General features: G+C 40.2%; 1 protein-coding gene across 2 annotated transcripts in view; it reads left to right on the forward strand.

Moving 5' to 3' along the window:
• LOC117471240 (ubiquitin-conjugating enzyme E2 Q2) overlaps positions 1-14882 on the forward strand; it is a 17191-nt gene extending 2309 nt beyond the window's left edge. The window contains exons 3-13 of one of the 2 annotated variants that reach the window (XM_034116099.1): positions 1885-2007; positions 2351-2404; positions 3640-3780; positions 4440-4524; positions 5461-5521; positions 5612-5702; positions 5798-5856; positions 6623-6671; positions 6783-6878; positions 8897-8963; positions 10816-14882. In XM_034116099.1, coding sequence (XP_033971990.1) covers positions 1885-2007; positions 2351-2404; positions 3640-3780; positions 4440-4524; positions 5461-5521; positions 5612-5702; positions 5798-5856; positions 6623-6671; positions 6783-6878; positions 8897-8963; positions 10816-10847 — 858 coding nt within the window. In that variant the 3' untranslated portion in view covers positions 10848-14882. The remainder of the gene's footprint in view (positions 1-1884; positions 2008-2350; positions 2405-3639; positions 3781-4439; positions 4525-5460; positions 5522-5611; positions 5703-5797; positions 5857-6622; positions 6672-6782; positions 6879-8896; positions 8964-10815) is intronic. The other variant, XM_034116100.1, reaches the window with a different exon arrangement.
• The last annotated feature ends 2188 nt before the right edge of the window (positions 14883-17070 follow it).

Genomic DNA, 17070 nt, shown 5'->3' on the forward strand with positions numbered 1-17070 from the left:
TGCCTCACAATCACTTTTGCATCTTCAACAAAGCAGTATAAATGTGTCTTTCTTTATCTTGTGATCCATTCAAGTTAACAAAGAGAATTGAGCAGAGTCTTTACCACAGCTGACTTAAAAGATAATGATTTTATTAAAACAAAGTTGATGTAGCTGCTACCATAATGCCGTCATAGTATGTCTGTATTGTATGGCATAATGAAAAGACTACACTTTATTTGACTTAACCAAAGTGCTTGGCTGAGTATTGACCAGGCTGCCGCTCAGCAGGAGAATTCTCCTTGCATTATTGTGACATAATGCCACCCTGCTGTGTTAAGCTCCATAGATAGGAGGCAGACAATTGTTGTGTTAAATAAGCCAGCTTTATTCTGAACTTTGGTTAGTTAAGCCAGCTATCTTTTAGATTTGTTAAACACTACATTACATTAGTATTGGATTTTAAATGTATATTCTAGACTACATTTCACAACGTTTTAGTACTACTTATTAACATTTTATACATCATTCTTGAAGATGTGTGCTACATTTAATTAGTTAAGGAGAATTTACTGATGCTGGTTGAGTTGTAGTGTTATATTTACAAGGTTTACAAACCTAGAAGGATTATCCCTTTTTTATTGGGTGTTCAAGCATAAAAAACTACTTGCATGTGATGCATTAAAGTGTATGACTTTGTATCTGGGTAATGGGTGGAAAATGTACAACTAAATACGAACTGGCAGTGCTTCAGCAGATCAAATGGCTCAGTCATTAGATCATTGGGACAACCTTTGAGATCAACATGTCTATGAATTCACACTTGGAGGATGTTTTGCTGAGGAGGCAGGAAGTGCAGTGTCGAGTGTGAACTCTTGAGATCTGTAGAACTTATTTATTAAATGTCTTATTTATTAAATGTGCATGTAGCTGGCTTGCATATTCTGCTTCTGATTGGAGATTTGGTAGTATATTATGCACTCAGAAATAAATCATTTTTTGCAACTACATGGTTTAAAAATATGTTCCGGCCTTAAACTGACAAACGGCATGCTGTATACAGTTTGCTCTTCTACATCACTCACTACAATATTATGTCACACTATTGAACTTATCTGTTGTTCATATCAGCTACTGCCTCCAAAGGATTGCTATGGTACTCAAGCATTCTTAGGGGGTGTAAATATTGTTTAAGATACAAGTGTTGAGTTTTGTGTATGATCGATTCTTGAGAAATCTTCCAGCAGGAAAATCAAAGTCCAAGCAATCAGCCCATTTTGAATGTGCACATTTTGAGCATGCACTAGTACAAATACAATTGACTTGGTAATCTATCATGGTTCATTACATTTCATTTAGCTGACGCTTTTATTCAAAGTGACTTACAATAGGTGCATTCGACCAAGAAGATACAAACTTGAAGAAAACAGAATCATATAAGTACATCAGGTTTCATAGAGCCAAAACATTTCGAGTGCTACTCAACTAGCTTTAGATAAGCCAGTCCTTTATTAGTATGTAAGTGCTTTGTTAGTAATTCTTTGTTAGTAATTCTATTGCTTGAAGTGGAGTCGAAAGAGATGAGTTTTCAGTCTGCGCCGGAAGATGTGTAGGCTTTCTGCTGTCCTGATGTCAATGGGGAGCTAATTCCACCATTTTGGAGCCAGGATAGCAAACCCACGTGTTTTTGCTGATGGGCAACTTGGGTCCCCCTCGCAGTGCGGGTGCAGCGAGCCGTTTGGCTGATGCCGAGCGGAGTGCACATGCTGGGGTGTATGGTTTAACCATGCCGGCAATAGTTTTTCTGTCACATTTCTGCCACGTGGCAGATGTAGCTGCATCTGCCATCTTAACCCGTTTATCTAACTCTGCATCCCCTCGTCTTTTGCGGTTTCTCTCCCCCAGCTTTTGCAGCAGTTGAAGAAACTCATATGTGACCTCTGTCGACTGTACAACCTTCCCCAACATCCAGATGTGGAGATGCTGGACCAGCCCCTGCCTGCGGGGCCCGTGGCTCCAGACCGAAAGGCAATGCTGCATAGTTTACTCGAGTGAAATACGTCCCCATTGCACAACCAGGACATGGCCAGTATTTGTTTACTTTTAAGAAATAAGGCATCAATATTCAACTAAGGATGTCTTTATTATGCACTTCCTAACCACTTTTGCTGAGTATTACAATAGCAGCCTGCACTACAGAGGGCCTTGGTGCATTATATGAAGTTATTCTCTTAAGTTGATCAATATGCTCTTCCTGTTGTTATGGGTCAGTACAATGTGGTTTTATGAAAAATAAACAATCAGATGTGGGAGTCTCTGTCAGGGGACTTTATACAACTTGACTCAATTATTTGTTTGTGTGTTTGTATAGCATGGGACAGAAGAGGTCACATCTGAAGAAGAAGAGGAAGAAGAGATGGGAGAGGTAAGTTGTGTTTACGGCTTGATGCCCTGTAATAAAATATTGTATTTCCCTCGCATCTTACCCAAGAGTAATGTTTAGTCTGCCAGTATTGAATGCTCGTATTGTATATGTAAATACAAAGGCCAGTGTTTGAATATATTATGACTGGTATGTCTGTTCTAATCCTCCCCCCAATATATTCACATGATTATTGTCTTTACATTTGATTGGATTATAGGTACAACTTTACAATAAGAGTACCCTTATAAAGGGTTTACGAATAGTTTGTAATTCATTTATTAATTAGGTTGTGAACACTTTATAAATCATTAATACGCTTTTATAAGACATGAGATAAACAGGGCAACTGTGACCGGTTGCTTGTCAAATAGTTAGCCCACATTTATCTGTACTGCTAAGCCTTATATTGGCTACTTAGCTTACTTCGTCTCCTTCATCAGCCAGCATCCTTGGTTTCTGTTGCTCACTGAGTTGATTCTCGCTAAGTAGCCAATATACGGCTTAGTCATCTTGCCAAATAGTGAGCCCACATTTATCTGTACTGCTAAGCCTTATTATAAATGGTAGTAACTCATTAATAAATGGTGATTTGTTTTACACTTTACAACAAGGCTCCATTTTGGCAGCTATAAATGTTAGTAACTCATTCATAAATGGTCATAAGAGATGCCAAGAAACATAAGATGGATGGGGGGGAATCAACTCAGTGAACAACAGATACCAAGGATGCTGGCTGATGAAGAACATGAAGTAAGCTAAGTAGCCAATATAAGATTTAGCAGTACAGATACATGTGGGCTCACTATTTGGCAATATGACTAAGCCTTATATTGGCTACCTAGCTTACTTCGTGTTCTTCATCAGCCAGCATCCTTGGTATCTGTTGTTCACTGAGTTGATTCTCGCTAAGTAGACAATATAAGGCTTAGTCATCTTGCCAAATAGTGAGCCTGTGTTGATGTATGATCTATGTTAGAACTGGTTTATAAATGGTTCTTAATGATTAATAAAGTGTTTACAGCCTAATTCATAACCTAATTATAAACCCTTTATGAATCCTTTATAAGGGTAGTCTTATTGTAAAGTGGTACCGGATTATAACCTAGTTGTCCTTGATATCTATTTATTTCCTGACTTGGCACTGGCTTTGATCCCTAAGCTGTTGTTGCATGTGTTGCTTTTTTGAAAACCATGAAGGATTTAAAACATCTAAAATATAAAATATGAACCAACAGGACATAGAGGATCTGGACCACTATGAGATGAAAGAGGAGGAGCCTGTGGATGGGAAGAAATCTGAGGACGATGGCATTGAGAAGGAGAATCTCGCCATCCTGGAGAAGATCCGGAAGAACCAGAGGCAGGACCACTTAAACGTAAGTCTTTATTCAGGAACGTGCATATTTCTGTGAAGGTCTTATGGTTGGTAACATCATGTCATATATCCTAACAGATAACAGGCTTATCCTCACAGCAGTGTTTCCGCCAGACCAGGGCTGAGAGGAGGGGGGGGGGGGGGGTGGTGTGTGTGACGTCAAGTCGTGTCACGTGACTTGAATTTTGAATTGAGCCGTTCCTTAAGTTATATCAAAATTCAAGTCACGTGACACGACTTGATGTCACGTGACACGACTTGGGGTGGGGTGGGGTGTGCTACGTCAAGTCGTGTCACGTGACTTGAATTTTGATATAACTTCGCAGTTCACGCGTGTGCTCCACTAGCACCCCCCCGCCAAGGCTCGCTGGCAGTACACTTTCCGTCACAGGAACACGCTTTGCTGGCGGAGAAAATAATCCCACCAGACTCCTTTGCCCCTCCAACAGAGGGATGTCCTTGTCCTTTTTCCTTTTCGTCATTTCAAGCGATAAAAATTCTCGATCTTCTCTCGAATTATTTATTTTTTTGGACGCCCTCGGCTCGAGTTCAGGGCGTCAAATGACGGCAAGACGTGGAAACGCTGCCTCACAGTGACTTGCAAAAAAATGTGTTTTTTCTTTTCTTTCTTCTTAAGAATTGTTGTTTTGATCTTCGCAGGGAGCGGTGTCTGGATCTGTGCAAGCGTCTGACCGCCTGATGAAGGAGCTCAGAGAGATCTACAGGTCTCAGAGTTACAAGACAGGTATGCTCTTAGACAAGGTTCAATGTGCTTTGGTGCAGATCTGAGGGGAAATAATATGGTCTCGCTGGAAACTGGCAAAGATATACAAACCCTTGCACACAATACTCGATGTTATCCACTTTGTGTGATTGACTAGTGGTGGTTACCATCAAGCATTGCAATTAGGGTTGGGCACCATTAACATTTGAAGCAGTTTTAGTACCTTGTATTTGTATACCGGTACCTATTTTAAATACTTCACTCTCTGTAATGACAAACGTGTAATTCATTTGACTTAAACTTCATTTTACACCCCATACAAAAAGAAAAATTAATGTCCTTACCTCCATCTCCCTTCCCCCAGCCTTCCCTAAGACATCCAGTCTGTTTCCAGGGCAGAGCGTGACTGACACATACACCATAGTGTCTCAGGGGAAGCACATCCAAGACACGTTGCCCTGGACAGCTTTGCATTTCACATTACAAATTCTGCAGCGTACGTTGTCTGTGTTGAGTTTTTAATAAGCACACTATCCGCTCGCCAGCTTGCTGACTCACTCTCTCTGCATCGCATCATATTCACTCACCAAGATATGCTCTCAGGTGCCCAAATTTGACAAAGATTAATTTAATGTAATTCGGTAGTACGGACATGTTCGTTTGGGTCTCTCCACTAAGTAGTGAGTTTGGTTCCCAATCCTTAATTGCAGTAAATAAACCATCATGTTTAAGTTTAGTTATGCAAAACTCCAAAGGTGCCTAATGCTTTTTGTAACCTACTGTTACTTGCGGCCATCTCTTGTATGCTTAAGTGAAGGCTATAGGTATATTGACTTGCTATTGGCTAATTAAAGAACATTTAAAATACTTTTCCTTTTGAACAATGTTCCATTCAATTGCTTTACAGAACCTCGCGTTAGGAAACTTCTGAGAACTCTTTTTAAATGTGTTTTTCAGGCATCTATTCAGTGGAGCTTGTTAACGACAGCCTGTATGAATGGCACGTCAAACTAAGGACGTAAGTAATCGGGACCTGCTCTCATTTTTAACTTTCCTTCATGTCGGCATAAATAAAAATTGACTAATTGCATCATTTAATGACCAACAGAGTGGATCCAGATAGCCCCTTACACAGTGATTTACAAGTCCTAAAGGAAAAGGAAGGAATGGATTACATTTTACTGAACTTCTCATATAAAGTGAGTACATTTGACTTTGCATTAATTAAAGTGAAACACCATTTTGTAGTTTTTGAAGTCTGTTCATTTACTATTTTTGCTGGTCATTTTTACAGGATAACTTCCCTTTTGATCCACCGTTTGTCCGAGTGGTCTCGCCTGTGCTGTCCGGAGGGTGAGTTCTTTTAGCTGATACTCACTCTTTCCATCCCAATTGATTATTTTCTTATTTGGGGTTGACTAATGCTGCGTTTCCATTACAGTTTAGTAGCTGGGGCAGTAACTATAGTAACGCAGTGTAGGCGGAACCGTGACGTCCTCTTCAATGAGAACCCCAGAAAAACAACATCAGCCGTTAGCTGTTAGCACTCAGAGCTCACAGATCCTCATATCTGTTCAGAAACTAGACTAAAGTTAAACAAGTACAAACCACAGACTGTCTGTGTCATGGTGAATACAGTCGCTGCTTTATTTATGTCTGTAGGCCGTTGTTGTGAGTGTGGACGGTCGGAGCAGCTACAACGTTAGCTTAGCCGATCTCCATTCAGAAAACACGCATTTTAAAAGGTTTTTCCCCTGCCGTCTGTCTGCAGACTTGTCAAAGCATTAATTCATGGTTTTTACTAACCGGTATCAGTATGTTGTTACTTCAGCATCATTTTGAAACCTGTATTACAATTAAATCACGGTCAAATATGTTCATTTTGTTGTAGTTGTAGCCCCCTTGCCAGCGATTCTCTCACTAGTTTAGCATACTCAGCCCGGTTGTTGGCCCGGAGAGAGCCAGAAAACTGTGAAACAGTACCCGTTAACCAGAACTAACCCTAGTGGAAACGCAACAAAAAACGGGCCGGGTTTGGCACGGCACGCTTAAACCGTGCTACACGCTGCAGTGGAAATGTGAACACACTGTTTATAAGTGGCCTCTTTCCTTTTTTCAGGTATGTTCTTGGAGGAGGTGCCCTGTGCATGGAGCTTCTCACCAAACAGGTATGTCAAGTGCAAATGGATGTGAATTTGCACTGAATAATATAAGATTGAAACTTTGGATTATATTTGTATCTGTTTTACATTTGTTACTCTTTGATGTTCCTATTGCAGGGTTGGAGCAGTGCCTATTCCATTGAGTCTGTCATCATGCAGATCAATGCCACTTTAGTCAAAGGAAAAGCCAGAGTGCAGTTTGGAGCCAATAAAGTAAGTGAGAAAGCACCCGACGTGTCGTTCTCAAATCAGGAAATTCCCTTTTGATAATGTGGAGCTCACATGATGGATGTTATGGAGGACCAGAGTCTTCTCTGTCTGCAGCCGAAGCTTGTTGTGCGTTATTTTGTTCGTTCAATGGGAGCGGGGTTGGAGGTGCAGCGTGTCACTTCTGGAATGGCCTAGTTAGATTGTTATCTTTTTTCTGCTGTCATTAGTACTTTTCATGTTCCCTATTCTGGCTTCTGAGTTTGATAAGTCCATAGAGGCACACCCTATTTTAGTAATGTTTGATGTAGACTTTAAGTAGTTTGTGTTACTGTTTTTTAGTTTAATGTGTTTAGGTTTTTATCCTTTCCTAATATGATAAAAGCAGGTTAAGCTTAATGTGCAACTGGGATTATGTTTAAACATGTTTTCTTTTCCTTAATATTTAATATATTTTGATAGTTTTAAATGTAATAGGTTCATTGATTAGCTAATGCCTCTTACAGCAGATTACCCCCCCCCCCTGGAGAACCATGGGCAATAAGGTCTTGTTGCATAATGTTAGCATTAGTAGAGTTATTTTTTTATCAGAGAGCAATCTGTATTTTTGTCAACCAAAAGTGGATCATTAACAGTTTATACACTAGAGCTAACAGGAGTAAAGGCTCAGTGTTGTGTCGGAGGCAAAATACTCAGTGAGATTTAAATGAACATGTGTTATGTTAAAGCTAAACAAGTACTGTAAAAAATATCATAATGTATGATGATCTTGACTCTTCATACAACATTCTATCAATGGCTGTAACCTGGGATAAACCAGAGTATTAAGTCAACACATGTTAAACAACCTGGTGTCATGACCTGTCTCAGCCTGGGTTAAGCACTTAATCTGAAACAACTCCACATAAGTATGAAAAGGTGAATACGGCTTCCTCAAAATCTATAGAATTGCGACAGTCAGCACAGCCCACGCAGTGAAAGCAGCACTGTCCCTCCGTGTACGCTCAGGATGCATTCAGGCACACTATTTAGTGTAGGACACCTTCACTTTTGCAGCTCACAACCCCACACACAACCATGTAAAGTACTCGCATAAAATTCTAGATGCCTCCTTTGTAAATAAGCTGTTACTGTAGACATGTGCAACTTGTACCCCTCTCGCGCGGGAAGTCTTCTTCGCTGCTTTTGGTGTATTTTGTGGCAGAAGTACAGCGCCACTTACAGGCCCGGCATATGTACTACAGCGTCTCCAGCGCTTTCGAGCGGTCTCGTGTGAACGGACACGTTTCTGGTGCCTATTGCGTGTGGACGGAATACTTTTTTGATATCGAATTCGGTTCGTTTGCGTTACCGTTTTCGTGTGGCTCCAGCCTAAGGCTGGTTTCACATGGGAAGTTTTAAAAAAGTCTGTTGGCCAGTCCTAATTTCCCCCGTAGATGAATATAATGCAAGCTAGACAGTTAATACAAATACAAAAAATACTTGTAAGCCACCGTATTCTCAGGCTAACATGATGTGATTGTTAGAGTAAGTGGCACAAAAAAAACTAAGATGAACAATGTTTTGGATCAATAAAGTTGGAAAGAGTTTTGCCAAGGGGAAACTATTATTCCTGCCTCGTATCCAAGTTGGTTGAGCTTTTAATGTACTGGAAGTGTTTGATTATGGTAGCACTCTTAGCTGAATGTTCCCTGTAAAATACTTCTTCCAGGAAATGTTTTGCAGAGTTCATGGCAATGTATTCCCCCCTAATATATATATATATATATATATATATATATATAGTAACTAGAATTTGACTAGTAACCTCTATCATATATAATTATACAAAGTCTTGTGTTTTTCTTTGCAGTGAATGGAAATGAAATGGTGCGGTTTTTCCTTATTGAATATAAAGAGAAAGGAATAATCTTTTTGCTTTGCTATGTTTTTGCTTACAGAAAATGTGTGTCCTTGCTGTTTCTTGTTCTGCACTGCGGTCACAAACCCAAGCTTGATTTATTTTCTTTCTTCTTTTGATGCAGAACCAGTACAATCTTGCCAGAGCACAGCAGTCCTACAAATCCCTGGTTCAGATCCACGAAAAGAACGGTGAGTGTCGTTGTCTCCAGTTTAATACGGAGTGCATTACTGACCTTGTTTACTGAAACCAAATCCCCCATGCTTCAAAGCTGACAGACATTATCGCTTTACTTTCGAGTGTGTGTGTGTGTGTGTGTACACCCAACACGGACAACATTTACATCCATGCAGTCAACATCATTGCACTCAATCTGTGTAAATGATATAGATACCAACGATGCACATACAGTACAACATGCCTTTTGATAAAAAAATGGATACATAAAAATGGCCTTCCTATGACGCCCATGTCTAATATCTATTATGAGCATACTTATAAAGCGTTATATCGGTTTATAATACAGTATGGTCATAAATATTCAAAATGTTTTATAATTGTAAGCATAATATATTATAAAACAGTTAAAAAAGATATAAGGTCAAGTATCATATTACTTCATAATTGTCCCTCACTGACTTTTCTATTCGCAAGTATCATAGTCCACACTGCTATAAAACACATTATATCCCTACTTTTCGTTTAAAGACATTATAATATTTTTATAAAGCATTATATTTAACAGTTTTAGTGTGAATATAGGTTACTCAGTGTACCCATTATGTATGTTTGTATTTTAAACAACCCTGCTTGCATGACCTAAACTGTGTAGTCAGGGATTCTTAAGTGTTGGTATTTTTTAAATGCATCATTTTTGATTTCCTATAAATCTATAATGAACTGATATAAAAGGTTTTATTAGTGTTGGTTGGAAAAGTAGCAGAACATGGGTGCTCTGGTTATTAACTATACTCTCTAGTTTATTATCAAAGATTACAAATGTCCTTATGGTCTTAAAGGTGGGGTAGGTAATTCACTTCAGAAACACTTTTTGTTATATTCCATGGAATGCTCTTAACATCCCGATAGCAATGAATATATTAAATGCTTTGACAATAAATACATAAAAAAGTGGAAGCCGTGGCGCTGTAAAAAGCACGACCAATCATTTGAGCCGGCCCGGCTAAAATAACTGGATGGCCTACCTGCCTGTCAGCCTTCCATCTCGTGCACAAACTTATCTCGTGCCCTCATTGGTCATGTGCGCGTTCGTGTGTGTTGGAGGAGGGGCTCTGTAAGGAAGTCTGAAGGAAGGGGCAGATTTTTTCCGGTTGTGTACTTTCAAATTCTAGCGCACTCGAGCTGGTTTCTCCATTCTTACCTACCCTACCTTCAACAACTATGATGTTGTATTATTTTTTATAATACTTACTGCTAACCAAATACCTGTTAAAATATCTCGTTCGGTTTCAATCTCAGACAGGGCACACTTCTAAATGATCTGAATGCTTCGTGCCTCTGATCACTAACATTGATATTCGCCTGTTTACAAGCGGAGCAGAATAAGATCATTACATGCCCAGTCAAACCCAATTTATATGCAGCTTTAAACAAAATTGACAATAGAACCAGCAAGAAACGAATCAACATAGTCATTTAATGTTATTGGAGAAACAGCACTGCTGTGTCTGTTGGACAAAGATAACGTTAATGCAATGTGTGTTGTTGTCCTTGACCTACACCACGCTGCATTTTAAAAACAAAAAGTGCAGGTAAAAACATGTAAATTATTTTTTGCCAGGCTATATTGAGCTATATTTAATTGCAGTAGGACATTTGAGAGATCAAAGCCTAACTACATGTTTTATAAAGCCCTACCAAAACGAAAACACCAGATAAGGTTGTAAATTTAGGTAAAGCCGGGCAATAATGGTGCAAATTTAAAAAAGCTTCTACATGATGCTAATGCTGGCGTCCTGTTGACTCCACATTGTTGTTTTTGTTTACTGTATAGTCATTCCTTGTTGTTTTTTCTTCATTTAGGCTGGTACACACCCCCTAAGGAGGACGGCTAAAACACTCCTGCCTTTCCTGCACTGGGACCACATGTCTTTGTTTATTTTCTCCTTGCGACCAATATATTTTGTTTTAATCCCGCAAACCATTTTTGTTCTGATCTCCAAACCAATTTCCTCATTCAGTGCCCACCCAGATACTAGCACATAAACACACCTGCAAGTCACATCCAAACTCATCAGCTACTCTCCTCGATATTTATCTCTCTGTACATCTGTGGTCTGATACAATCTCTTTCCATTGCGACATTCATTCCATACTCCTGGTGGACTAAATGTCGTGCACACTCGGCCTTTGGGCGAGGTGTTGAGCATGCCATGGTCACCTGCTGGCTGAGAGTTGAAAGGTGCAGCATGGCTTTATCTGCCAGCAGAGTGTGAGGCTGAGGGACACATACTGGATCCCTGACATGTTGCAGTGGTGGCTGGGAAGGACATTTAAATGCTGGTGGAAGAACCACCTCCCTTTCTCTCCATGGACGGCATCTGTAATATTGTGCTCGTGTATTATCTTCGCAATGCCAAGATCCCTCCTTCTAGAATAACACGCTTCTGAGGCTCGCTTGCTTTCAAACCTCTTATCCTTTTAAAGCTCGAAAGCCCAGAGGTTGGGAGGAAGATAAAGAGACTTTAGCCGGCTGGGTGGGACAGCCCATAATGACAAACAGCATCCCGCTGAGACCACTGTCTTCATCATCATCGTCACAACCAGCAGCTTTCCGTCTCCCTGCAGGAGAGGTTGGAGCGTCGTCGCTTTGCAACCCAAAAACCTGGCAAAGCAGGGGCGCGTTTGGTTTGGATCACACAGTAATGTAGTCGATTTTAACTCCACGTGTAAACATGTAAATTTGTATTTCTGCAAAAGGATTTAATTGTTTATAATGTAACCTTGTCTGGGTCTTTGACTGGGCAAAGACTGTATTACTATATACCCTTGACTATTAGCAGCAAGGGCATTGCAACTTCTCAAGACCCTTTTAGAATAAGAAAAAGTTGCTTCATGGATACTCTTGCAGAAGGAAACAAAAGTACACCGTGATCTTATGTAAGCTTAATGACTACTGCAGTTTTGTTCTCTCTCTCTTTTTTCTCTGTTTTAAACTATTGATTTGTAATCCTCATGTTATTGGCAACATCGACAGGACCATTCGCCCTTATTTGATGGCACCTCCCTCTTTACTACAACAGCCTAACAATAATGGCATGAACACACAGCTGTTGGTTTGGCTTCTCGTATCTAATCACTCAAACCGGATGAACCTCAGTAAGGCTATGCAGTGAAGACACAGTCTTGTGGAGTTTTGTTGTACTGGAGAAAATTAGTCTTAACAGTGTAGTCACCTGCTTAGTTCTTGTAGCTGGTTCACATCCTGAGCACTTTGCCAATCCTGCAGTCCTTACAGTCTGGAGGAAAAAGTGACCTTTTGTCCTTCTGACTTTTCCTTGACTTCATGGCTGTTTTCTTTCTTCGTCTTTTTGTTTAAATGCAGCCAGAGTTTTCAAATTCACAGCAATAGTCTCGACCGCATACCTTCTGGCTTCACCTGGGAAGATCGACTGGACTCTGTTCCGTTTTCCAGAATATTTGTGTAGGTTTGATAATTATTTGTTCAGATTTGCCACGGGAGGGTCCCAGCTCTTCCCATTACCACCTCTCTGGTTACTATTCATAACCACTCTCAGCGCCGCTGTACCCCTCAGCGCGCTGGGTCTTTGATGTAATGTGAATAATATGCAGAAAACTGTGTGGAGCATTCCAAATAATGCAGTTACACGTTTGTTGTGGGTGTTCTATTGTGTGGTTACTTGCATTGTTTTAAGTATATTGTCCTGAAAACCAGCATAGAAAGCTTAGTTATGCTAATTCATGCGGTCATTCCTCAGTTGATTTAGAATTTCCTCAGTGATACTAACCCCAGTCACAACACCAGTATTTTGGAAACAGGTAGAGATGGGTATGAAACATCGTATTCAGCACATGTCGGACGACTTGCAGGATATGAATAACGAGTGTCACTTCACCTCTTCAAGCAAAAAAATAAAATAGCCGGACACGAGTATGGATCATCGGCATGGTTGTTAGCTGTTGTGATGCCATCGGTAATGTACTAATCACTTCATTCTGGTCACTTTGTTGAGCCCACCCCTGCATTCTCTGGAGAAGCAAACTCAGGAATACATTCTGCACACTCGACTTTGCTAAGGATCGCTTCAGAATCTCGTCACGAAATGCAAGATTGAATGTGTCAATCTTTCCTTTGGGCCATTTTAAAACAACCAAGAGGCATCGCAGTGCTGTCGAATTGCACACACTTTCTGAATAAACGTTGAGGTATAATAATTATTAAGCAATTTTTTGGAATGAGCAGGGTTTTCGCTCTCGCCCTCAGATTAACCTGCGCTTGACGAGGGGTTTCACGACACATCGACCCTTGTCTCTTTGATATTGCTGTATTTTGCATGTCAATATATCAATGGGTGTTTTTCCCCAAGCTACTGAAGGCAAAGAGTGGTGGGTTAGGGTGGTAATAAGACTAGATGTATCCGTTTTTTCATAATTGTTTACTTGTGGTTTCCTACATCAGTGCACAGGGGGATTTATCCCTGTGTGCCGCTTACTGAACCAGGTCAGATACTCTGAGACACTCGGGCTTACGAGACATCCTGGCTGCTTGGATCACCTTTTAAAGATGCCAGGATTCCCAACTAAAGTAGCAGATTTGTGTGCCATCTGAACAATTGTTAGCCCACATCTTGAACCTGACCTTTGGAATAATGGTGTACTCCGAGTCTGTAGTGCACTGAGTCTCTCAGCTTCTCTCACACCGACTCCTGTCGTCTGACTAACAGAAACCTTCTCTGCTTGGCGAGCCACATATTGGTCTGAGGTGTGAGTTAGCCTGATTCTGGGTTCTTTACCTTGCTTCATTAACTGCAGTGGCCGGGTTATAAAGTTATGCACTGTTAGCATGCTTTGGTTTGGTTCCATTTTTTTTTTTTTCATTGCAAGGGTGATTTTGACCATGTAAAGTAATTTGTAAACTTGCATCAAGTTTATAAATAAAGAATTTTATGAAATATGTCTTTTATTTTGTTCTAATAAAAGTTGTTCTGTATGTATGTATCAGTAGGAAATGTGGAAGAGTCATCAATCTGAAATGTCTGATATGAAAATGTATCACCCGTAATCAGGAACAGTTAAACATATGAGCTAGCTGACTTTGGTACTAATACTTCTTATTAGGTCAAACTGGATCCTTTGTTGCAGTGAAATGCTACTCGTATGTGCGTTGCATCACCCACTATCCTACAATTAATTTACAGTAGAGCTAACGTAATGTTTTCATAAAATAATGGGAAGAAATGCTGTTTTCAGTATTGAGTTTCTTTGCTTTTGGCTGGTATATACAATACACTTAATAGGTTATTTAGACTCACAAAGAAAGACATTTTAAGGCACTACTTTTGTCTCATACAATTGTATAGATTAAACAATTAATGGAGATAATGATTAATCATTTAATTTAATCAGACTAAGTTGTCGAGCCTGACTTTCCGGGTAATGTATTCCTGGTGTTTCCCAGTAGATGATGTTCTTTGCCAAACATGCAGGTGTTAGTTTTCCTCCAGAGCTGCAGTCAACATTCAGCAGGTCAGCAACCCTTGCCCTTTCAACATATTACTCTAGCTCTTGTTGACTTAAACCGTGGGCTTTAAAGTGGCTCAAAGTATGCTATTGATTATCAAACCGAAACATTAAAGTGTTATGATTTAATGTACACTTTAATGCAGGTAATTTATATCTCTTAGAGCGGTACACATGCATAATGTTAAACAACAGGAGATGGCTAAAACATACAGTACATCACATCTCACCACATGAAGCATCAGATGAGAAGTTACAGCCAAAGCTAGTACCATTTAAACAGAGAGTTAACAGCAGGTTGCAGTTGGTACAAATCTGATTTTGAAATTGCTTGTTTTGCTGGTGATTTCGTTGTTATACAAATAAATGTTTTCTTTGTTCATCGCTTACCAATTATGTTCTTGGATTTACACTGTCTCTGTTTGTGTGTGTTTCTGTGTGTACTAGAAATCCCCACTAGATGGTGGTGTAACTCCAGACTTGTTTGTTAGTCACTGGCGACTCCTGTCTCTGTGTAACATCAGTCAGTAGTTGATGCTCCATTATAAAACTCAACATGCTCTTACCATCTCTGTAGATCATTTCCTTCAAGGTTGAATCTCTGAATGAAGGTCCTTCCATTGAGAGAGTGGATTGCTATTGATGATACACAGTCTGATATGGACAGCTCATATTCTCCACGAGTGTGTTTGAGTCAGATATTGTAATGGTGGGTTGGCGACATGTCAGTATTATGATAAATAGCTAAATCAATTCTCATCAGGTCTTATGAGATCAGGAGGGCTGCAGTAGATAACAGTGTGACCCATTGAGTCTGCGATCGATCAGGTTGTTGCAGCCTAGATAATTATGGATATAGGGAATCAAACCAAGAGTGTCATTTTTCATGATATTGGGCATCTAATTCAAATCAAATTGCAGCTTTTAGTGAGGAGAGGGAGAGAGAGAAATAGATCTCTGCCCTTCACTAACGAAAGACTCTGACTATTATTGCAGCACCTTACTTATTTTTATTTTTATTAAGGTCACCTATTATACAAAATCCACTTTACATCAACATGTGTCCCCTCTGTGTAAAGAGATTCTGAAAGTTTCAAGAAAAAAAGATTCTCTCTCTTTTTGTCCTGATCCATTTATATAAAATCCTGTCTGAAAATGAGCTGATCAGATTTTGGCCACTTTATGATGTCATAACGATTTTTCGGCTTGTGTAACCATTAGCCAATCACCAACCAAGGTAACCCCCCCCCCCCCTTCCTAGAGCACCATTTCGCAGAGGGGCGTGGGGAGGGGCTCCTTATTTTCATCTAAAGTAACAGACAGAGAATCAGCACTTTTGAAACAGGGCTGAAACAGAGGGGATTATGGGATGCTACAATGATCTGTTTGGTATTTCGAGCCAAACACTTCAGAGACATGTTTTGTATATAACTGAGACCTATAATACATTGATGAAAAACAGTATAATAGGGGACCTTTAAATAGTTGTTTATTTGTGTATTTCGCTTGCTGGACTCTTGGCCAGAGAGGAGCATGTCTCATTATCCAAATACAGCCAATCTGTTTTTCCAGCCTGTTGCTTTCCCCAGACACAACACTGGTGCAGAGGTAAGAGGCTGTGCATCTGTGATGAACTGGCTGGCCAATGCCCACACTGAGGCAGCAGGAAACAGCTGACTCTCCCTTCTCCACCCTGGGCCACAGCACACGGTGGAGCCACATCAGAATCAGCTGGAGCTGATTGATAGCCTGCAGCTTAACGGGTGCATCCATCAGAGCCTGACTTGCATCGCTCTGCCACCCATCACTAACATACTCAAGTGTAAACTCAGAGTCTGACTGAATGTATTATGGAAGATGAAGGAATTTAGTGTTGGTCTTGGTGATCATCTTTATTTTTCAACCAGTCAAATCAGATGTTTTATTACAGAGGAATTAGTCAATACAGGACTGGCTTCAGTTGTTTTTTTATTTTGCTGAATACAATTTGGATTTGATTCCCATGGATTTCACACCATCAACACAATTTCACGCTCAGGTAAAATGAATTGTTCAACAATTTCAGGGAAATTTGGTCATTCACTTTTGTTAATTACTCAATTTTCATACATACTTGTGAAATATACAGTTTAGCTTGGCTTAGCGTAAGCTCGTACTGACTGGAAACAGCTACAGGCAACCAACTCTGAAACTGTTGCCTTGTTCTTTTAAAGTTTAAAGGAGAGGTGTCATGCTTTTCCGGTTATTACCCGTCCCCTTGTGTGTTATGAAGGTTTTTATGCATGTAAACGGTGTGCAGAGTCAAAACCCTCAAAGTACACCCTATAGCGAGTAAAACTAACACAGAAAATACCTCCCCAAAACGCCTCGTTGGAGATACGTCATTGTCCATTTGATTCTTCCGGGACGGCATGATGTCAAGCCGCACCCGGAACGAAATGGACCAATCCGTGGAGCCGTTACGTTACGTCCACGGAGCCGTTACGTTAAGCCCCCGCTGATTGCTCCAAATTGACCAATCCACGGACTTCCTCACACACACATCTGTGTGCAGGGAGCAGGCAGCTCAGCTGATTT

This window comes from Trematomus bernacchii, unplaced genomic scaffold, assembly GCF_902827165.1.
Source record: "Trematomus bernacchii unplaced genomic scaffold, fTreBer1.1, whole genome shotgun sequence".
Classification (NCBI taxonomy): domain Eukaryota; kingdom Metazoa; phylum Chordata; class Actinopteri; order Perciformes; family Nototheniidae; genus Trematomus; species Trematomus bernacchii.